This window comes from Pyxicephalus adspersus, chromosome 3 (genome assembly GCF_032062135.1).
Source record: "Pyxicephalus adspersus chromosome 3, UCB_Pads_2.0, whole genome shotgun sequence".
NCBI classification, from domain to species: Eukaryota; Metazoa; Chordata; class Amphibia; order Anura; family Pyxicephalidae; genus Pyxicephalus; species Pyxicephalus adspersus.
Window position 1 is genome coordinate 123,132,751 of NC_092860.1, and position 23,748 is coordinate 123,156,498.

The 23,748-nt window shown below is 36.9% G+C and overlaps 1 protein-coding gene across 3 annotated transcripts in view; it reads left to right on the forward strand.

Moving 5' to 3' along the window:
• The first annotated feature begins 8,486 nt into the window (after window positions 1-8,486).
• LNX1 (ligand of numb-protein X 1) overlaps window positions 8,487-23,748 on the forward strand; it is a 118,472-nt gene continuing 103,210 nt past the window's right edge. For 2 of the 3 annotated variants that reach the window (XM_072406237.1, XM_072406240.1), the window contains exons 1-2: window positions 8,487-8,605; window positions 20,946-21,395. In XM_072406237.1, coding sequence (XP_072262338.1) covers window positions 20,989-21,395 — 407 coding nt within the window. In that variant the 5' untranslated portion in view covers window positions 8,487-8,605; window positions 20,946-20,988. Of the gene's footprint in view, window positions 8,606-11,587; window positions 11,680-20,945; window positions 21,396-23,748 lie in introns of those variants that run through there. The other variant, XM_072406238.1, reaches the window with a different exon arrangement.

A 23,748-nucleotide genomic window follows, 5' to 3' on the forward strand; every position in this document is an offset into this window, starting at 1 on the left:
AATGATTATTCTAACACCTTAGCAGTGGTTGTAGTCAATTAATAACCTCCCACAATGAACAGGTCAAGGCTGTTCATATGCAGAGATCTCCAAGAACATTTGTCTAAGGGCAAATGTTTAAAAAGAACGCCATAGTCAAATTTCAGCATGTTTGCTTTTGTTACTGTTCTACCTGGTGACAGTTGTATAAAGCAACATTCACATTTCTACTTGCCGAGAGTAGAATATGTTACTGGCTGTATATTTTTGAATATATATTTGCAGATTTCTCCTTGGATGGTATATACAAAGTAAGGGGGAAATCAAATTGTGGTAATGGAGAATTTGACAAAAAAGGTACCTTTTGTTGTTTTTCTGCATCAATACTGAGCTATAATGATTTTGAAATTATTGAAACATTATGACATTTTTATAAAAAGAATCATCCGACAGTATGAGGAGATGAGTCATGTGCTGAAAACTTGAAAGACGAAGAAGCCAAGGATTCCAAAGCCATAGGAAGCTGCTGGCTTTTCTCCATTTTTAGGGAAATCATCATTCCAACAGGTTTGCAGATATTGTACACTAACATAGAACTTACATGCTGTAGTTTGCAGCAGATCAAAACCTCCTTGTTGTTACGTCATCATTTCAACAATCCTCAGGCCAACTAAGCCAAGAAAATTCTGGCCCCATAAAACGCTACACAATAGAAAACATACCAGAAGGATTATTATTTTAAAGGTGATATCTTGGCATTATTATTTTATTATACAAGCATAATAATAATCTACATTCACCTATCCACACCCCTCATGGAATAGATTACTGTCTATGGTGGATAGCCTTTCTATAAAAAGAAGGCGGTATGACTTCCAGTTGGCTGTGCAGTTAGCGTGGAGGGGATTAAATAATAATTGTAATGAAAGAGTAACAATAAAATTTACTTTAGTAGGGCTCAGATACTATCTTTGTTATTTGATCATAAGTGTTATATTTTGTCTATGCCACTGTTGATATAGAAGCACTCCCTAATAGTTTTATTCTCAATTCATTTCGTCACAGATGCAAAATCTCCAAGTGCGGCGATGTTATTTGTGTCATGATATTAAAGTCTTGTTTATTAATTAAATAGGTTTTACTAAATGCCTACGTAACAAGCCATTAAAATGGGTATAAATTAGTCAGCATGGTACTCCTAAACATTGGCACAAAAACGAAATTGATGACAACATCCAAAAGAACCTGTTGATTGCAAAATTAGGAGCTTGCTGCTTTGTGTAATTATTCTGGTAATTCAGGAAAATCTTGCTTGTGTACAACATTAAGATCTAGATATAGGATGTGGTTCATATTAAACATCAATTTAAAAAAACATTTTTTTTTCTTTTTCTTTTTATTCCATTGTTTTTGTTCCATAATCACATTGTTAATTTTAAGACCAATGTATACAGCAAAAGAATAAAAAACAGAAACTGGTCATTTGTTCCATGTAATAATCTCTCTGTTAGTTTCCTTTATTACCAATCTTCGATTACCCAATCAATCTTATTAGTGACTTTAAAAATTGTCTAACCTGTTGGAGTGGAACCTATTTAATAAATAGAGGGGGTGTCTTTAAACGGCTAGCTGGTAGTTGTTAAAAGGGCGGAGTTGGTTGCTGGCTTGTTCTTATGAGCTGGTTGTATGGTAGCAAATAAAGGGTGAAAGAAAGTAGGGTATTTTGAACGCAGCAGTGTATTGAACACCTGGTGGTGGTGCTGGTGGTTAGAGTACGGCACCACCACCACAGCCTTGGTGTACTCTAACCACCAGCACCACCACCAGATGCCTCGGTTCTTTTGCAATTTATACCTTCTTCATCAGGCATCATTAAACATTTAATTTGATGTACCCTGTCAATCACTTTTGACTATGACTCCTTTAAATCTTCCTTTTATCCATTCACCTTCAACTTTATATTCTGATGTATATTAGTCCCCTGAGAAAGCCAATATAGGCGAAACGCGTCAGGACACGACATCCATTTAACTTCAACTTCTATGTCTATGAATACAGGATTTACTGAGTAGATAGACTATGCTTGCTATATGAATCTCAGCATTTCCTTTTACTAGAAAGTTTCATTAGTGTTCCCTTCAAGTAAAAATTTCTTACAGCTTTGGTGACCTCGGTGGTAGGTTTTCCGAGATGTTGTAGGTGCTTTATTATGCATGTCTCTCTTTAACTTGACATTTTTGATATTATATCCTGAAATGTAATTTAGTTTTTCTATAGCGTGTTCATATAGTTTGTGAAGGAGGGTTCCCAAATACATGAAAAAAGGTTAGCTAGACAGAGCACAGCTAGCAATTACAAGTTTTGGAAATTATTCCACATGGTTCATAGTTGTAAAAAAGAGGGTTCTTCTCGGTTTTCTGACGCATTTTGCTGATAGACTTTCTCTTGGTAGGGTGAGACAATGGTAGCGATAGATATATCCAGGGGAGTTATGCGTGTAGGTAGGTAGATTGCTTGATTGCATATAGTGATCTTTATGGCTCCAAGGATTTGGTGGTAGGTTCCTAATGAAGCCGAGTATGAGAGGTCCTCCCGAAGCAGCATAAATTGTTGGTGGTAAGTGGAATCAAAAAGGGGAGGTTTCCAAAACAGGAGAGGCTTCTGCTCTCTCTTGTGGATGAACTACAGCCTTGGAATAGGCCCTGCCAGAAGACTACACAGCTTACCCAGCCATCTGGAGTCTATTCAAAGGATGCAGTTCATCCGCGAGTGGGAGCAGAAGCCCCTCCTGCTCTGGAACCCCACCCCCCTTTGGATTCCACTTACCACCATCTGGGGGTATCTTTAGTTTTATAAAGGTAAACATACTCTGTATTTTTTTTTTGTTTTTTTTATTTGTGTGGTCTCTGGAGATCACTGGGGTTGTAAATGACTGTTTTATGATGTTATACTTTTGCTCCTATTCTGTGTTTCATTTGCCTTGTGTCTTGTACTGTTTGTTACTATAAATCATCAATATCCAACTATTTGGAAAAGGAAAAAAGAGAATGAGAAATTAGTAAATACGGTATTTATCTTATATCTTCTTCCTAAACCATTGGAGATGCCACAATGCTCATTACACAATGAACGCGGCCTTCAAGAGGAGTGGGGCTCCACAGGATATTTTTTTTTTACAGTGTCTCATTTTTGGCACCCTTTTGTAGGAGTTTATATTTGGCAGTGGTGTCACTAGTCACAAGTATTATATATAAGAATTATATTTTCCTTGGCGGAGAAAACATTTCTGTTGAAAATATGTAAAAAATCTTAATGGATCTACGCATCTACGCAAAACTTAAAAAGTTTTAAAGGTACTGTCAATAAGAAAGATCTGTCACTTCTGTCAAACTCGTTTTCTTTATATGACAGCACAGAGATTAGCAAGGGAATCCATTATTGGACAAATGCCTAGATTTAGGTTTAGCTAACCTAACCAATCAAAAGAATTTATTTAAAGAATTTATTAGTCTATTTCATAAAACAACTACTATTTCTAGAAATCCTAAGTTATTTAAAAAGGTAGTATTTTGCAACTTTTTACTGTACCCGACTTGTTTTATTTGTTTACATGTCCAGAAGTGTAGGAAGACCTGTTTTTTCCTTTTGTGCTGGATCCTGTAGGATGATCTCTCTATTTCTGGCACCAGTTTGGCTATGCTCACTCAGGTGGTTTCCAGTAGCTGTTAAAATGGTTTTGATAGGTAGTTGGTTGGTGATTATCATTTACCACTATTCATTTACTAAGCAGAGCTGCAGATGACATGCTGCTTGTAGGATGTGCTAGCGGCAGCTGTTACCTGCAGATAGGAAGCAGTAATCATTTCGTTCCTAACTACCTATGTGAATTTAGACTTAGAGTACTACAGTTTCAGTATTACAGGTTGACAGTAGGTATGTATCTGTAAATCATACTAACACTGAACAACAACATTGTGTAGAGGAAACCTTGAGTGTCTCGGAACTGAGTTTGAGCTTTTATTTCGGGAAAGGTATTTGCTTGACTGCTATGCAAAACTTTTGACTTGAGTTCTTTCTGAATAATGATATGGGTATGTGTGTTATTTATGAGTATAAAAAAAAGTTAAAAGTGCCTTTTTGTACTCTGGGATGGTGAACTAAAATATGGAAGAAGAAAACTCAACAATTAGTTATTTTGAGAAGGAGAGGTCAGAAATGGCAGTCTGTATGTTTGCTCAGTACAGGTCTCCTTCACATGATGAATACCACTTGAACATGCATCAGTTCAACAAATAATTATTGCAATGTAATGTTTGCAATGGTATATTTGTAATCTGTCACTTGGCTATATTCAAGTAATAATAAAATCACTCTAGCCATTAAAATTTTGAATTAGCATCAGCAGTTTCTTTCTTGGCTTGAGCCAAGTCAAGAGCCACCATCTACACACAGTTACAGAATTAGCACATTACTTCCACTGCTGTTTGATCCATAATAACAGCACGCATGTAAAGGACACACTCCATGAAAGCAAAAAAGGAGAATGTTATTCATCACCTCCATAGAAAATTACTTGTGGCTTACCTGTTTTTTCTGACATTCCTGATTTGCATACTTGTTCTGGGCCATTGACTAAAAAGTGTTAAAGCCAGGAGGGTCAACATAACAACTAGACCATAAGTAGCTTTATAGATGTCATCTGCACTTCCAAACCAGTTGGTTTCAACATAGATCCAGCCTGTACATAACCAGATTTTGCTGGACCAGCACAGACAGGAGATTACAATTACCAGATCTGGAGTAGAAGTAGAACCCTTAGGAGAATCTAGTAGAACCCTTATGGTTCCTCTGTTTCTTCCTTCTTCACTAGCCTATCCCTTACAGGAAAAATGAATCAGTATTTCTGGAGATTCTACAGTAAGTGTAGCTGTGCATGGGAGAGATGATTAGGTAAGTTTTTAATCTTTCCTTTGCAGATATGCTTTGTTTTGTATTTTTAATATAGTAACAAGGTCACACTAAAGCCTATACCTGACCCACTTATCTCCGCTGTTTGAAGCTGCTGTGATCTACTAATGCTTGTATGTGACTTTCACTTATGATGTGAGGGATATTATTTCTTGTTTAAGCCCCAACACTATCCTAGATGAAGCTTATATGGGGCAAGGACTGCAGAGGAACACAATGGTGTTGGGAGCATAGTGAAGGTGAGTATAAGTGGGTTAGGGAATAGGTTTCAAGGAGACTTTGTTGTTATTACGCTGGACATTATTTCTTAATAAAGGTCATGGCAATAAGATACAATTGTTTCTATGAGCAAGTCTAATACCCATAAAGAAAGAAAAAATACCCAGGTTTGAAAAAAATATGCCACTACTATCCTTCGTGATTGGTGCCATTATCATCATCGGTCTGCTGGATCTTGGCAGTATGTCCTACCACCCGCTATGTCTTTGGGCAACCTAGACACTTCACCTGAGACTACGAATACAAAACTGCATTGTGTAAATATTCAGACCTCCCACGTTGGCACACGTTACATTATTTAATCACACATATAGACAATATTTGTTTTGGGGGGTTAAATTGTAGGTTGTCTGTCAGCATTACAAAGGTGGAAACAGATTTGCAGAACTATTCACAAAATATTTAGTTTTTCATGCTTATTCAAATAAACTTGCACAAAACTGCCAACCTGACAAGACTGCAAGTGATTAATGTATTTCTCCATTGCTAAAAAGCAGGACCTGACGGTGCACAGGGCTTAGTCACAAGTATAATTCCTGGCTGGCTGGTATGCTGGAATAAATTCTTATAAGGAATGTTAACTAATGACTTGATTCCTTGAAATATTGCAGAAATAATTTTATGGAGAATAACTTATTTTAATTTAGCTTATAGTTGACCAAGTTTTAAAAATATCTATTGATATCACTAGAATGGTTTAATGAGCTTATCATAGGTAATGGAATAATAACATAAATACATATAATATTGGTAGGAGCCTAGAATATTGTTTTCCTGCAGAGAATCTGCAGTCCAGCAGTAAAGGTAGTTCTTGCAGTACAAGTTAATGATTCTACAGAAGTGTATGCTTCTGCTAAAGCAGGGGTGTCAAACTCTGGGCCGCAACGTCTTTTTTTTGTCCCCTAAAGGAATCCTAAATATGAATTGCAGCTGGCTCACCGCTGCATTGAAATAGCGCCGCTATACAATTCCTGGTATCACTCGCGTCTATAGACCAGCAGCCTCTCTCCCTATGTGTGGCCCCGCATTGGACTGTTTTATAGACGCAAGTAATGCCCGGAATTGTAGTAGCGGCATTACTCGCATCTATCGACCAGGGGCCTCTCTGCCTTTACGTGGCCCCGCATTGGACTGTTTTATAGACGCAGGGAATTGTAGTAGCGGTGCTATTTCAGTGAAGAGGAAGTTCCAGCCACTCATAACAACAAGCCCCGTATTGGACTGTTTTCTTGACGCAGGGAAATAGCCCCAATTTGCTCCCATTTATCAAATAGGAAGGGGGTTGAGACCACAGAGGAATGCTGTGGCTCACTGCAGGACTGAAATGGCCCTAAGCCACTGTCTCACAATCAGAAGTGTTGTCAGCATTGTGGGACTAACTTAAGGACCACACATTGGAGGCCTGCAAAAATTCTACTAAATGAAGAAAAAAATGGAAGAGTTGGCTATGGCCTAAAAAAGGTCAAAAGACCAAAACTGTTGTTCATAACTTTACTGTGTACTTTAATTTAAAGATTTTTTTCATCGATGTTGCAGAAATTAATGTAAATACTCAGATGATGGTATATCATATTATCTCCCATTTCACAAGCATAAAAACTGTACCTACAGCATAAGAAACTACAGAATTATCTGTTTGTAAATTAACAAACCACAAAGAACAGTTTGATTTATCAAAGGAAATGCTTGAAACTTTATTTTAGAGAAAAGAGTATTGAGTAAAGCCATGATATATTTGTTTACACTGTTATAAAATACTACTAGCAGGAAACAGAAAAATAACAAACCCATTCCTCCTCCTGTTTTTCTTCCATTTCTAATTTAGCATCTGGTGCTGACTAGCCGCCATCTCAGGAAGCGTTAACAAATAAAGATGACCCTTTCATTAATTCCAAATACAATACTCAATAAAAACATGACATTTCATCCTTTATCGACATTTGGAATCTAGGCTGGGTACTTACTACGCATACCGTGTAAACATGGAGGTCCACACTGTCAGTTGTATATCTTGCTGACTAATATCCTACACAGCTGGAGTCCCCGGTGTGAACTGAAGCTTTAAGCTTTATTACCACCAACATAAAGTGAATTCAGGATATTAATTATATCTTCCTATGTATAATGCAATCAGTGAGAGCTAAGACCTGCAGCTGCAGGATGGAGTTATCTTCGAGGTTATAGGTTTAAATATTCCTGAAAAAAAAAGGGAAAAATGAAAGAGCTAAAATTAAAGACACACTGTCACCTTGCTCATGCACAAGAAAATGACAATGTCCCTGCGACAGACTTCCCCCTTTTCAAATCCCTGATACTCACCTTACAGGTGATCTCTCACCACTCTATAACAGCCAGCAATCAAAATACCAACATCAGTGATCATGAGGACCGGTAGTGTCACTCCCCTGGTCACATGAAAATACTCAATCCAACCCAATCATTCCAACAAAGAAGATTTTGTTGCATGCTACCAGGAAGTATATGCGATCATTTACAATTTATTTATTTTCCCCCAAAAAATAATAATATTAAGCACAGCAAGCCTAATTTACTAAATAAAATGAGTGACAACGTTGCAATAATGTACCAACAAACCCCGCTAAACAATTAAAGTATATTCTCATAGTATTTATTATCTCCTGCTTACAAGACAAGGCTTCAAAACGTTATAGCAAGTGATTATGTGGTGCAGGTTTCAGGATCCACCCTGCTGGAGGAAGAAGTATAGAACTGGATATGTGTGTGCAATGTTACATGACTTCTGAACAATCAATTACTGCTTGTAAAATCGCTCTGATGATCGCAGAGTTTGTATTATATCTTCTTAATGTGCACCATAATATTCCAAAATAATTGGGATTGACAAATGATTATGTATGCAAGCTCAACACCATTCAAAATTTTAATTTTACAAACTTGTGAAAATGTCACCATTCAGCTTATCTGTGACTTCATTCTATTTTATAAGTAAATGATAATATGAGCACTGGAGTATCCTGTACACATAACGGAGATATCACTATCTAAAGTATACACTCATGTGAATATAAAACCTGTACAGATTGCATGACAATTGGTAATTACTATATCTGCAGAGGCATTCAGTGAGCTTTAGTCATAGAGAACAAGGTGAGTGCTTTCATTACCCTATCTGCATATCAATAGCATTCCCCAGCAAGCTTTACCTGCCTGCAGAGGCGTGTTCTGTGAGGTCACAGAATGCTTTGTGAGAATAACCTCCTAATTCATTTACAGGAAGAGTCCTGAGGTGTTTTCACCTTGTGTCTAGAAAAAAACACGTCAACTCTCAGGAAACTATATTCAGAAAAATGGCTGTCCAAATACCAGATCACAAGAGTCCTGGATTCTGTACATGAAGGTAAAGTAGAACAGTTTATTTACAGGTTTTTATGGGTTACCTTTTAGTGCTGTATTCACTTTATACTAGTGAAATATTGTGAGATAAGAATTGTACAACTAACGAGACCAGCATGGACGGTGACAGAGCTATACAGGTTATAGGTTTGTCTCTCTGTCTGTTCCCTCTGTATCTCTACGCGCTGTGTTAAGGAGGTGACTTACCAAACATGAACGAATCTAGAAGGGAACTTGTGTTTACTTGGATAACCTAGTAATGTGCAGAAACATAAAAAAATCAGGACATTTGCTTTTTCACCTGATTAGATATATAACGTATATACAATGGGACTGAGCTAATGTATTCCATTACCAAACACCTACAGTGTGTAATGTATATTAAGGATCCTGAAATGAAGAAATAGTAACAGTGCAAGTGAAGATAATTCAAACAATAAATATTCAATCATTTCAAATGTTCTTTTTTTCTTGGGGCAAGTGCCAAATGTACAATTGCACAGGACTTTATTACCCATAATAACGACATTGGTGGCCTAGTGTAAAAGGTAAAAAGGCTGTACCAAGGCTCAAAAAGTTGCAATATATTTTGTTTAGTTTGTTTTCTTTCTTTGAGCATTTGCAGATAGATTTAGTAAAAGAAATGCATGAGAAGGGAGGGAGAGCAAAATTTTCAACCCACAGTGCACTCAGTGAGACTGCCAAGCCTCACGGAGCTTGATAGAATGGACGGAAAATAAGTCCATGGTGTTACATGTAGAAGATCAAAAGATTTAGAAATAGCATTGGACTGGGTTCATAGTGCATTGTGATTGAGCATGCATTTCAACCTGGAAATGCCTGCATTACTGCAGTGCGCATGTTGGTGCGTTGTACCTTTCCAACACACTGCAATACATGGCAACTGCACTACCATACATTACTGTGTGATACGCTTTTGAGGGCACACCATAAATGACTTTTCTCTTTATTGCGGTACCTTGCAAAGCCCATTTAGATAAACCTGCTGCAACACATGCAACTAGGGGCATATGTTTTCAAAAACACATCACAAAATCAAAGCGGGAAACCAGCCTTAGGCATTCACAAGCATGCAATTGACACCAAGGATTGACATAATGGTGTAAAGGCGGGAGAAGTAAAGAAATGTTATAAATCAGGAAAACAGGTATTATCCCCACTTCCTATTTGTTTGGGGGCTTACTGACAGCACTTTTATTGCAACAAGTGAGAGGCAAGAGTCATAGTCTAGATTTTAGTAGTTAGTCACCTTCAGCTGGACTTGTATTGACAATACTACAAAATAAATTTAGCTGAATAATACTTACTACACAATGACCTGGATAGATGATAATCTTCACAGACAATAGTCATAGGGTGTAATTGCTGTCATGGACAGCTTGGAGATATGCTGATCATTGGCCAATATACATTTTTTTTGTACAGGCTTTAGTCTAAAGGTGCGTACACACTTCCAATTTTTATCGTTCCAATCGAACGACGAACGATCGATTGGGCAAAAAATCGTTCGTAAAAAAGTAACCAACGACGCCGACGAACGAGGAAAGTCGCTGGAAACGAACGACCGGACCGACGGATCGGATTGGACGACGATCGTTGAACATCGTTCGTGTGTACGGTCGTTCGTTGATCGTCCATGGTCAGAGCATGCGTGATGAACGAACATCCGTCACTTTCCTGTCGTGCACATAGTTCCTCTATCGCTCAAACGATCGTATCTATTGTGTGTACAATATCTACGAACGATCGTGTCGTTAACTCTATGTGCAGGATCGGTGCTATACGATCGTTCATATATATCGTGCATGAATGTTCGTCGTTCGTTTTCCAACGATAATAATTGGAAGTGTGTATGTAGCTTTAAGGTTCTAAGGCTAGGTACACACCTGCAATAATTATCAACGATTATTTTTGTGAACGATCGTATAGTGTCTGATTCTGTACATGCTGTAACGATACGATTGTTCAAAGATAATGTACACACGCTTGATGGGATTGTTTGAATGATAAATACATATACACAAAGTGAAGCGCAGTGCAATGAACGTTCATCATCGCGCATGCTCAGAATTATTCATGATCACTGTCCGACTGTACACACATTAAATAGCGAATGATCATCGCCCAATCAGACGGTCGTTGTTTCCAGTGACTTTCCTTGTTTGTCGGCTTTGTTGGTCAGCCATTGTGCACTTTTTGTTAACGATTATCGGACGAACAGTCGATAATTATTGCACAGGTGTACGCAGCTTAAGAGGAAAAATATGTTTGCCTATGATAACTACGCAAATATATTTCTTCAATAACTTTTAACTAGGAAAATTACTATAGAAAGCCGATTAGTGGGTATTGACAATGCAAATTATTTTTAAACCCTTTTAATGCATAATGAGTTTAGAAAATAAAAGCAAGTTGATCAATCATTATATTACTACATTTACTGTTTTTGATAGTAATAATATATGCCACTGAGAACCTGAGTAGAGCATAGAGGCCACTCAAAGGACTATCGGCTTCTCTCTCTGTATTTTAGCTTTGACATGTTTGTGCTGTATTCAGTTTGATGCCGGCAGGGCTAGGAAGGCCTGTTAGGGCTGCACCCCCTGGCAGAAAGCATTGGATTACCAAAGTGTCTCCCAGTTTTCCACAAAGCACCCCTTCTGGTTATAGGCAAGATCAAAATTGACTGAGGTCAGGACAGGTGGCAAGTGAAGATCAAGGTCTGGACAGTCCAAGGTCAGGTATCTGAAAAGGCTATATCCTGCAGGATACACCTGGGCTCTCAGGTAACAAAAGAGGGATACAGCAACCAGAGCCTGGTGCAGGAGAGTTTAAAACAGGACTAGCTAACCAAAAGCAGTATAGGATTGAAACCAGGATCTATTCTGCTCATTAGCTGCAACACATAATCTGAAATCCTATTCAGCTGTGCAATACCAAAGCGTAAATGCAGAGGATGCGAGAAAGACACATTGCTGCATGGCTAAAGGGAGACTGTCAGAACTGTGAGCAGAGTGGTAGTGGCCTCCAAAAAATCAATCTACATGTTTCCTAAAGGTTAGTATGAACTTGAAACTTAGAAGCAGGTCAAATATAGTCATTAGTCTAAGGTGCATTGAAAGAAACATGTTTCATAGGAAAGGTAACAAACAGCGTGTATATTGCTCAATAGGGTTCAAACCAACATACTGCATTCTACCTCCTTGGAAATGCTTTACTGACCTTTAAATCACAACAAATATTTCATTAACACATGTGCTACTAAAAGTTTTCAAAAGTAGTTACCTTGCATTAAATTTAAAGAACCACAAACCTTATTACTACAGTTTAGAATCACTGCAACTCATGTTGAGTTTTTGCTTCACATACTCTGTCACTTATTTGGCAAATGTTGAGATAAATCTAAAACTGTGCATACAGGACCTTCAGATATCAGCCATAAAGTGTAATTAAAGGTGTGTTTCAGAAGGGTGTACCTTTGTGTTCTGTGTAGGTGTGTGTATAATGAAAACTAAACTACCCCCTTCTTAGTCATCACTTGACAAATTGTGGCAAAACTATATATATAAATTGACCCATGCATGTGCTTAGATACGTCAATATAAAATACATTCCTATGACAATTTACATAATTGTGTAAAGATCACATGTTGAATAGGCAGCCTCTGATATTGGAAAATTAATCCTAATATTGTGTTTTAAGTTACCAGTCAAGTAAAGCAGCACAGTGGGTCATGGTGGAATCCAGGGTCAACTTTACCTAGCATTTCAAAATGAGCAACACTAATCACACCTTTATGATTTACACTGATTACAATCAAAGCATCTTCCAGGGCAAAATGGTACAGGGATTCCTAAAAAAATTCTACCAAGAGGTTGCCAGACCCCCAGAAACTTAAGTAGGTATGATGTAGTATAAAGACAGATTTCTATGTTTTTTTGCAAGTATAAAGTTTGAAGATGAGGCAGAAATTGATTTACACAAGTTTACAACTTGTTGCCTGTTAAAACAAATCTCTTCTCTTGCAATAGTTCTTTAAATTATACCTTTTAGGCTTTAAATATTTACCTTTTAGGCTTCATATTTTCCCTAAATGAATTAATAAGACAAGTCGGTTGGTGTGCAAACATTCCTAAATGAAGGATAAAGTCTAGGTTAGTGTTTATTAACCTTTTTAACATGGAGGAACACCTTGAAAAAGAGTCTTTAGGGAACTCCTGCTTTACCTACTATATCGACAGCTCACAGTATAATAATGTGGTGGTCAATGGAAAGCTTCTTATGTTGCTGGCCAATAGGAAAAGTGTGACTCAGATAGCCGAAAAGATTATTGTTGCCAGTTAAACTGACCTGAGATGCATACATTGTTTAAGGCTCCCCTAGCAACTTCTTGAGAAACCCTGGTTGAGAAACACTGGTCTAGTTCAATGAACTATAACATATCCTGTGATAAACTATCCATCCCCAACGATAAAGGTAGATAGGAAACCTAGTGCTCTCTTGTCCTGGCTCAGCCATTCTCAACCAGGGTTCCTTTCAACTTCAGGGTTCCTCCAGAGCTTCACGGCAGTTCCTTGAACTTTGATTTTATCTGTATAATTCTAAAGGGAGCTACATGACTCTAATGACGTTTCTAGTTGGTCCCCAAAAAGTTAGTTTTAGCAGGGGTTTTCCAAGACCTGCAGGGACAAAAGGGTTCAGAAAGGCTTTTCTGGCTTGTAGGCTGTAATAGGGAATTCCTCCAAAGTCAAAGAAATAGATTAGTACGTGACTATTTTAAGTGTGATCTAGAAATTAATAAAAAATACATCAATTTGATTCTATTTAGGATATTTACCATGCCTTGCTTTAATTACTGACACCACTATTTATACAAGTTCTGGGATTAATGAGATTCAACAGAACCCTTTCATTTATGTGTGTTAGTAATTATGGTGATACAAAGACAACCGTGATACTCCTGCAGATAATTAACCACAAGGATTTTTTTTAAGGGGAAACCAACATAGAGATAGAAGTTTGCTGTAAGGCAATCGAAACTATGTAGAACAGGTTAAGGCCTGTTACAGGCAAAACGTTGTATACAATGACTTTGAATATAAGCAGCAGTGTGTAGCAGCATGTCTAAAAATGCACACATAGAGGTATTGGTCATGACACGTCAGGAAATTGTTTCACATACATTTGTTTTGTCTTTATTTATTTTATTTGCTGCTTTCTGTTGAAGAAGATAGGGCCTCTCCTTTAATACACATTATGATTATGCAATTACTCATTATGAATTCTGTAGGAGCTGTTTCTAAATGTTTGGCTGTTAAATCTTACTATAAATATTCTCTCTGCACAATATGCATCCAACCCATTTGTGATTTCAGTAAAGAGAATCAAATTTAAAAAAAGATTAAAAAGTATGTATCTGGAAAAGTAAAAAAAAAGCAACATGTCTAGCTGAAATGTATTGATGAAAGCTGTTTACCTGTCAAAGGTTTGCATTTCTGCACCTTGATTTCAGACCTCTGTAGTCTCCAGTCTGTGGTTGGACAATTAGGGACAGCACCAACCCAATAATATCATCTTTTTACGTTTTTGCACATTTTATGGAGAATAGCCTAACTCCTAGTACTGACCGCACCACACACAGTTCCATTCTGTATTCTGCTTTACAAAGTTTCATTGGAGATATGAATACATAACTGAATTAAACTGCATTTTTCTGTCTATCTGGAGTTCAGCTATAATCCATAGAAGATGAAAGCTTTGTGTTTACTTACTGTGTTATGCTTGAACTATTATCTGTTGACTACGTTCTGGGTATTCAAGGTTGTTCTGCTTGCTTGATAAGTTTAATGGATGAGTTTGAATTCAGATGGAAATACCAATGTTTCCATTTATTATGACAGTACAAAGACTGCAGAGGTACATACTGTACAACAAACCAGTCAAACTGAACTGTAAACAGGTGGCAATATAAATGCAACATCTCTTTTATTTCCTACTCCTGAATAAAATAATAACTTTAGGGTGAAACTAAGAAATAAAACCCTGTAATATGGAAACTATACATAATATACTAGACCACAAAGTGGAAAAACAAAATCTCAAAAATTATACAGCCCCTGTACGTCAATCTGCTTTTTCTTTAATGTCATTACCCCCAATTATAAACTACAAACATAGCGAAATTGGATCCTTGTGGACCTAATCTGACAATCCAAAACAAGGGGGAAGTTTGATCTTCCAACATTTTTAAGGGGTGATAGCCATTTGGTTAACGTCTTTGGTCAAGAGGTGTGTAGACAACCAATGCACATTGTGTATTTGCAATCCAGTAGCATGGCCACAATCCACTACCAAGCAATTGCTCTTGGAGACTGATAGAAGTGCCTTGGACTGAGATCGTTTTATACTCACCTCTTCAACAGGCACTTACTTGGATCATTCTTTTTGTGAAAAGTTACCCCCTGTGTGTTGGAGCTCTTCCATTGGCTACTGCATCATTCAGCAATATGGTGGGCAGTGGACATTTTTCTGCTAGAAGATTTACATCATTGTTCATCCAGTCTTGAGATTCCCATATACCTGGGCTGACAAATAGCACAATCTGGTTGGTCAAGCAATACAGCATAGTCACTTCCAGCCCCAGCAAGTGAGTGACTGGTGGAGGTGCAGCAGCAGCTGATGAGCGCATTATTTTGCTCTATCTTTCTCTATCCATCCAAGTTCACTATCCATGTCTGCTGCACTCTGAGTTGCTCCCCAGTGCTGCCCATCCCTTTCCTAGTTTGGGTGCCACTTTGCAGGTATAGAGCTGTATACAAAGCCAAATTCAACTAATTTCTTAAAATTAAATTTACATATATTGTTTTAAATATTACATTATTACATTGATAGGAATGTTTTTGTTTTAATATCTGTTGCAAGTTGGCTTTAAAAGATGTTTAATTCGTCTTGAAAATGCAGAATTCCAAAACTAACACCTGGGACAGGGAAAAACAAATTTTGAACACCTGAGATGATGCTTGGAAACCAAGGACAGCTCATAGTATAAAATTAATAACATAATCAACATGTTATATCGTGGCTTTAAATACAGTCTTCTTTTAACTTATTGTTACCATGTACCGGAAATAACATGTTTTTTCTATTCCTTCGATTCATTAAAACTGTTGAAGAGATGCAAAAATTAGACTTTTTGTCCATATATAACAATCAGGTTTCATCTTTCATTGCATAAAAACAATAGACAAGAATTCTGGCTGATTGTGCTGAGCAATACCTCCGCGTCTATGTTTTTATTCTATCCTCTATGTTTTAAAAATCACCACTTTCTCTATACAAGCCAGCAATCAGCCATCTCTCTGTAAAACACAGAACCTGGGTGATGATTTATATCTCTGTTACCCAAAGAGAAAAAGTGAACTAATGCACAAAGAGAACAGAGAGTAATTGAAGTAAAAGCAGAAATAATAATGCTGCAAAATGGTTTAAAGCACTACAGCATGGTGTACAGATCTTCAATAAATTACTTAGATTATAGTCCTGCATCGCCTGTAATAAAAAAAAAATGAATATACTAAGACACAACAAATGGTCGTTTAAGAAAAAAAATACTAATCTTGGTTATCAGTGTTTCTAGAAAGTGTGCGTGATTTCAACAGTGCCTCATTATTGTGCTGCAAGGGCTGGGTACTCAAAATCCCACAGCCGTACATACGTACAATACCATCTTGCTTTATTTTTTCAACTTGATGTGTAGGCTTGGTGTTTGTCTTAGGGTTTGTGTTAAAATGGACCTGAACATCAGTTATTCATTTCAAAGCAAATAATGCTGAACCTTGACCATGTTTAGCGATTAGAGTCAACACCTAGGGCAATACTTTGCTATCTGTATTGGCTGAGCAATACACTATATTAGTCAATGACTGGTACAGTGCACTACTTAGTCAAACCTTAGTCAAAGTGTATGGTTCTGCCAATGCATCTGGCAGTTGGGTGCTGTCAAAAGCCATGAGCTGGATTGGCCATACACTATAACTGTCAATAATAGTGTACATGCCTTGCCTCTTTATCCTATACTTGTAAAGGCACCATATGCTATGTCTATCAATTTTTGGGTAGGGTTATCATATATTGGAGTTATCATATCGAATGAACTTGAGCATAGGGATCAAACTGGGCAAACTATTGGATGAACTGTACAGAGGCAAACTCTACCAACACTTTTGATGTATCAAATGGTATTCCAGTAATGTTGTCAGTAACTGAAAATGTTTCAGACTTGCCCAAAAACTGCTTCATTTAGCTAATTAGTTACAACTAGTTTTAGCAAACTTTTGGATTTGTAATTTGTTATTTTTTGACAGTCTGGAGGAGGGGCAATAGAAACATACTGAACAGTCCATTGGGGTTTTATTATAGCAAAAACATTATACATCTCTGGTGCATGCATTGGTTTACATAGTCTTTACTAAAGATGAAGACCAGCTAATAGGGAAGAGTGCAACATAAAAAGAGCAACTTTGCACAGCCTGGTAATTGGGGAACTTTTTGAATTTGTTTTCCCAGTGCTTTTTTTTTTCTTTCCTTTATAAAAACATGTATTGTTTGTAACCTAAAATTAAGGTCTTTTTTAATTATTTGCAAGACAAATTAATAGCTGAAATGTGTACTCCTTTACAGCCCAGAAATTGGTTTTCTTTTTAAAAAAGAATGACTAAACAAATAGAATTTTTATCAGACATACATAAGGATGTGGCCATCAGTAATAATCTGCCTCAAGGGGTTAAAAAATGCCTTTTGCCTTTTCTCAGACATGTTCCCACACTACAGTACTGGCGAACTGTTTCTGCAGATATGAGATTAACTCAGTGAAAATCTCTTGTGTGTCTGGACTGGATGAGAATGGTGTACACTCAGTATCTTGCCATTCAGACTAGTGAAACAGAATTGTAATAAAATGTATTTACATACACTGTACTAATGTGCTAAAGAAAGAGTTAGTTAGGTTAGTTTCACACTGTTCCTTAAAGAGCCCAATTACACTGTACTATTGGTAGGTATCATGTGTTACTACAACCAATATTTCTCTATGGTTATGGTGGATTCCAATACGTAGACCACACAAAGCAATATATTGAAATGTAGCGTGCAGGACATTTACCAACTCATTATAAAACCACCTAGTAGAGAGGAGTCCTATGAAAGAATTCGTTCTTTTGCTTAGCCATGCCATCTGGCTTCATGAAGATGGAAATATTGACAAAACCAGGATGTATTTAAAAAGAATACATTTATTATTAAATACAAATGTTGTACCTGAATATGATGTGGTATCAACCTCTTTCAATCTCCTGTACAGCAGCACAACCATATGTGCCAATTTGGTATGTTGACAAGGAACATCCTGATGGGAGGGGGAGAGTAGAATGACCATCTGACCACAGTTATTTATTATATTGCCATAGTTTACCATTCCATAGATCTGTGTGATGGCTGCAATAGACTGAATTAGATATTTAAAATTTGTGAAGGGATAGTTTTAAATGCATTCATTTTGCCAACCTTTTCAGACCCACAGACCACTAAGGTTATCTGCTCCAGACCGCAAATGCGCAGGGAGGCCGTCACTCAAAGAGGAAGAAACTTCCCCCATAGTGACATCATGATGCCAGAACACACTCTCCCATCGCAGGCTCATCCAGAGACACAACCTGCCCACCACCCTGAGCCTGAGCCCCCCAAGTGTGGTCCTTCTCCTGACCCTGCTTGGGGGTGCACCAACCATAGTGGACCACCAACATTTTCTCATGGACCAACGGTTGAAAAAAAAAATTAAAAAAAGTCAGGCTTGATGATGTCAAATAGAACGTTATTGCCAAAGTTCTGCTTGATGTGTTTCAAACTTTACCTGGCTTAGCCATAGAGTCATAACTAAGTGTGTATAAGGTAGCGTGGGTTGATCCTTAGTCGGGATGCTGTCTGTCCATTTTGAGAGCAATAAAGCTGTAGTGGGATGACATCATCAGTGCTAGGACTGCCAGTATGATGACCTGGTTTTACTCCTGTTACATGTGCTAGTGATGCCAAATCCAAAAAAAAGTAAATATATATATATATATATATATATATATATATATATCCATTGTATATTTGAATCATTATTGATTTATTTTTAATCTCCTGTCATTTCTGTTTTGGATATTCAGAAAAAAAGAGATATGGGAGAGCAGATGGTAGTGGAATTCTGAACATGAGTAAAAGATGATACATTTTGCTCTATGTACATGCAAGATGTCAGGACTTTTGGAAACACTCAGCTGTCAAATCATTCTACTTCTGGAGTATATGATCCCAGGAGAGAAAGAATAATTATTGTCATTGATGTAACGAAATAGTCATTGATATTGACTATGATGAAACGAAATAGTCCGGAAAAATACCAGGATATTTAAACTCCCATCTAGCGTTATCAGTTCCTGGTAATAATAGCAGTAACCTTTACAATTGTGCCCACTGAGGCTACATCAGATGATCTGTCTTTTAGGAAATTCTTCACTGATTTTAAGAGTTGGAAATCTGCTTCTAGGAAATGTTTTTGCTTTATTATTATTTTTTTTGTATCTATATTATAAAGCTCTTGCTTTCAGATGGTATTTCCTCTTAAGCTCAGATCCTTCAGGTGATTTGAACACCCTTCGTTTTGCTGCACATAAGATGAGAGCAATCTATTATTCCCTCTTTTATGATATATAGGGTGGATCAAATGTACATTTCTAGCCTTTGTAGTGTTTTTTTTTTTTTTTTATAAAACTAAATGACCTTTTCAGTAAAATATTAAGTAATGTCAACAGAAAAATATAAAGTGTATATAGTCAATCTGAATCCGTCATCTTTCGTTATATTATATGAGATATAATTAGGTTTGAAATGCTGTGCGTTGCAACAAACAACCTTCCCTAGCATAGACTACACTGAATGGTATATTGTCATTGTAAATGGAATATACAGTACCAATTGCCGAAGGTTGTTACTGATTCAGCTTCTGTAGTTCTGCCTGTCATCGACTTAAAATATACCCTCCTATGCAAGAACATAAATCTGAACCAATGTCATTGAATAAAATGATTCATCTTAAATTCTCTCTTTCGTGCATAGTGATACTATTAGTATTATTCTTTAGCACTGACCTATTACACAGAGCTTTACAAAGTCTATTGTCGTACTACTAACTGTACCTCAAAGAGTTCTCACAATCTAATGCCCCAATCATAGTCATATGTCATTAACATAGTCTAAGGAAATTTTTGAGGGAAAGACTTAAAAGTAATATTAACCTAACTGCATGTTTTTATGGAGATGTGGGAGGAACCCCACACAGACAGGCGGAAATTCCTTGTAGATTGTGTCCTGGCTGGGATTTGAAACTGTGACCTATTACTGCAAAGACTGGGTTACTAACCACTGAGCCGACCGTGCTACTTATTATCGGTTGTAGGTCCTGAACCAGGTGACATTGCTTTTAACTGCATTGTACCATGTAGGAAGATCCAGGATCTGGTTGTGCTGTCTAGTATGGGTACAATGTATAAAGTGTGACATTAACAAAATGCAGAGAGTAGAAAAACAGCGGAAAGTGCATGCATATATCCATTTTAGGTATACTGGATCTTTATATTCTATAGTTTATATACAGCAAACAACATCTCCTATTTCTCTGTCCAGGTTCTAGATCATTGTTTAAAAGAAGAACAAGAACAACACTTCATGCAAACCCATACAACCCCTTATGTGGTATATGTATAAAAAATATAAAAGAATAAAATCTGTGCACACTAGGATTATTACCTTGGTTTCACATATAAATAAAGCAAGATAACGTGACATGCGGGTCTTCACAAAATCTTTGATTTTCATCTTGACTCCATTTGATTTTCATCTTGACACACATATATATATATATATATATATATATATATATATATATATATATATATATATATGATATAATATTGGAGGGAGTTTACCTTCAAGGTTTGATTTTTAGCCAGTGGCTACTCCAGCTGAAGTCTATGGTGAATATGACATGAGTATTTAATGGGGAATAGGATATCAATATGCATGTCTACGTGTTAGCTGAAGAAAAAAAGACTGCTTGATATTTTAATCATTATCCATCTATGGAACCCTAAACCACATTATTTATTTAGCACTGCATTTTACCTGGAAGTGAATTGTCAGTAAAGTCCAAGTACAGTATTTTGTTTTAGTTTTCTTTGTCCCTAATTCTCATATCTAACACCTTGTGCTTCTGTTTTGATTGCAGTTGTAGCTTTGCCAGTTGTCCAAAGCAAGGTATATAATCCAAAATGACATCAGTCATGGAATCCTGTGATAGAATTGAAGTATTGGATACTGCCCTTCCTCAGACACTATGCACTGTTTGTGGACAGCAACATTCCACAGAAGAAAACCATTTTTACACATACACAGAAGAGGTGGATGACGATTTAATGTGTCACATTTGTCTTCATGCACTGATACAACCTCTGGATACCCCATGTGGTCATACATTCTGCACCCTCTGCCTCACAAACTTCCTTACACATGAGAACTTCTGTCCTATGGATAGGAAACACATTATGCTACAATCCTGCAAAAAGTCCACTGTGCTAGTAAGAAACTTACTAGATAAGCTTTTGGTTACATGCCCCTTAAGTGAATATTGTAATGAAATCCTTCAAAGATGTGACCTTGAAGATCATCTTCTCAACAGGTAAGATGATATAAAATTCCTGTACTGAAGAGCATTTTGTTTACAAGCTTGATAAACTGACTTGTTTCCTTGACTCGTTGTTGACATTTGTGCTTGTGTTGGATCATTTTAAACCCTTTGCTGCTGAAAATGTTGATGCAAAGTCATGTGTCTTACACATGGACAGGACCTTGTGTCTAATAGACAATTTCCATCTTGTGTGTTGATATGTGGGGTTTATGTTTTGGTTTTAAACAAAGGGACGACATCTATATCTTGGATTAAAATGTCGGCCTAGATCATGTAAATCTCTGTGTTTGTGCACATGCCATTATTCCTGTATCCAAAGCTGTGTCACTGAGATCAGCAGATGGGTAGGACATGCCCCGGCAAAGTGATTTGACTGGGGTTCAAGGATTAACTTGAAAAGATAAAAGGTGCCGTTTTTGAATATGTGTGGTTGATGTATATTGTGACATGTCTGGAATTTATTCATGCAGATGTGTAAAATGACCTATTGACTTACATTAGCTGTATATCTAGATCCTGATATATGCTCTATTTCTCTATATCCAATTATATAAAAATAGAGGCATCCCAACACTACCACTATCAATTTTTGTGACAATACCATTTTCCAGGGTTATGCAATTAAACCACAAAGTGCAATGTAAATTTGCAAAAAGGCAAAAGTCAGTTTCAGCAAACTGTTTCCACTTGTCATATGACATTTGCAGCAAAAACAATTTCACGTAACTTGCCCACCCATCACTACTGGGTATCATTTATCACAATAGTGAATTTCAAGCAAAAGCCTATAATTACTGTTAACAAAAAATTAAAATAATTATTTCCTCGAGCTCAGCATGTGTTTTCTGTGTAATGCACACCAGTATGTTGTATGTAGCATTATGTTACAGTCAGTTTTATATTATTACCTGTAACTTATTTATAGTTGTATTTACCTCCTAGGAAATATGAAATTAGCTGCTTCCTTACAGTCAGTTTATTTGTGTTTTTTGTATGCTCATTACCAACAGGATGAAAGGCTGCCAAACAGATAATTCAGTCGTGTGTGTACTTGTTGTAAGGATTAGCTGTTAAAAGAAAGAAATTCATGCTCAATAAATCCATGTACCACAGAGGGATCTATGTGTGGTTTGCATGTGGTTATAGTAGCGTGCCATACAACACCTGCTTTGTATTAGGTACGGCTTTTTCATGAAATGTTCTTAAAACTGAAAAAAAATTCTCAGAAAATAAAAAGTTTCTCACCTTTTTATCCTGTATCTGCTGTAGGGGCCACTAGTATGGGCATTACTATAAGAGACCCTCATAGAAAAAACATTATTGGCCCATTATACAAATTATACTATACATCTTTACCCAGTTTCAGCCAAATCCATGTGATGTGTTTTGTCCCCCCCTGGGGTTTAGTCCTAAAGTCTTAACTCTTTAACTATGCCCCAGGGAGGGGCAATTGGTGACTTCTTTCTCAAAATGCTAAGTCATTGGCTTGTATGCTGACACCCTGATCTCAAGAATTTTCTGAGTCACTGATCTGGAAGAAGTTTGCAGATCAGAGATGCCAAAGAAGGTTTAAAGGCCTTATCTGCATATGTTGTCCAGTTGACTGTTTGAAAGCATTGAAGAAAAACAGGATTTTCAAACACAGAGGACAGTGACAGCAGCCACCTTGACAATGGCAATGTTAAAAGTAAATTGTATAGCATTGTAAAAAGGTAAAACGGCATAGATATGTATCAGAGAGTAGGAAATAAAAACAAATCTAAAACAATTATATCAGTGAAAATTTTAGTCTATTTACAGATCTTTTAATCTTAAAATCTTAATAATCTTAAAAGTGAGATACCCTACAACAAAGCCTTTCCCAAACTATTAACCCCTGAGGAACTCTCAAAATGTTTTTCAAATGTCAGGGAAGCCCTTGGTTCTTTGGTGGTTGGTTGTGTACCCTGGAACTATTCATCCATCATCTTATGGGAAATCAATCGGCCACAGCTCAAGGAACCCATGTCAACTGGAACTCTATGGTTCCAAAGAACTTGAGAATGACTGCTGTAATGTTTTATGTTGAGGTAGTATAGACCTTCAGTACTTTTCAGTATGGTTTCTATCAACCATGGAGAATAAAAATCAACAAAACAGATGAGATACATTTACCAGCACATTATTATATAAGTACACAACCAGATCCAGCCTACAAATAAAAATTTTAAAGACAACCAAAGACAAAATAATCTTTTTGGTACAAAATGCTTGTATGTAGAGTGGTCTGCACATGACTTGAGCACCTTCTATTGCATAGTTTTACCATCTTAATGTTGGGCACAGAGTTACGATTTATCTCTTT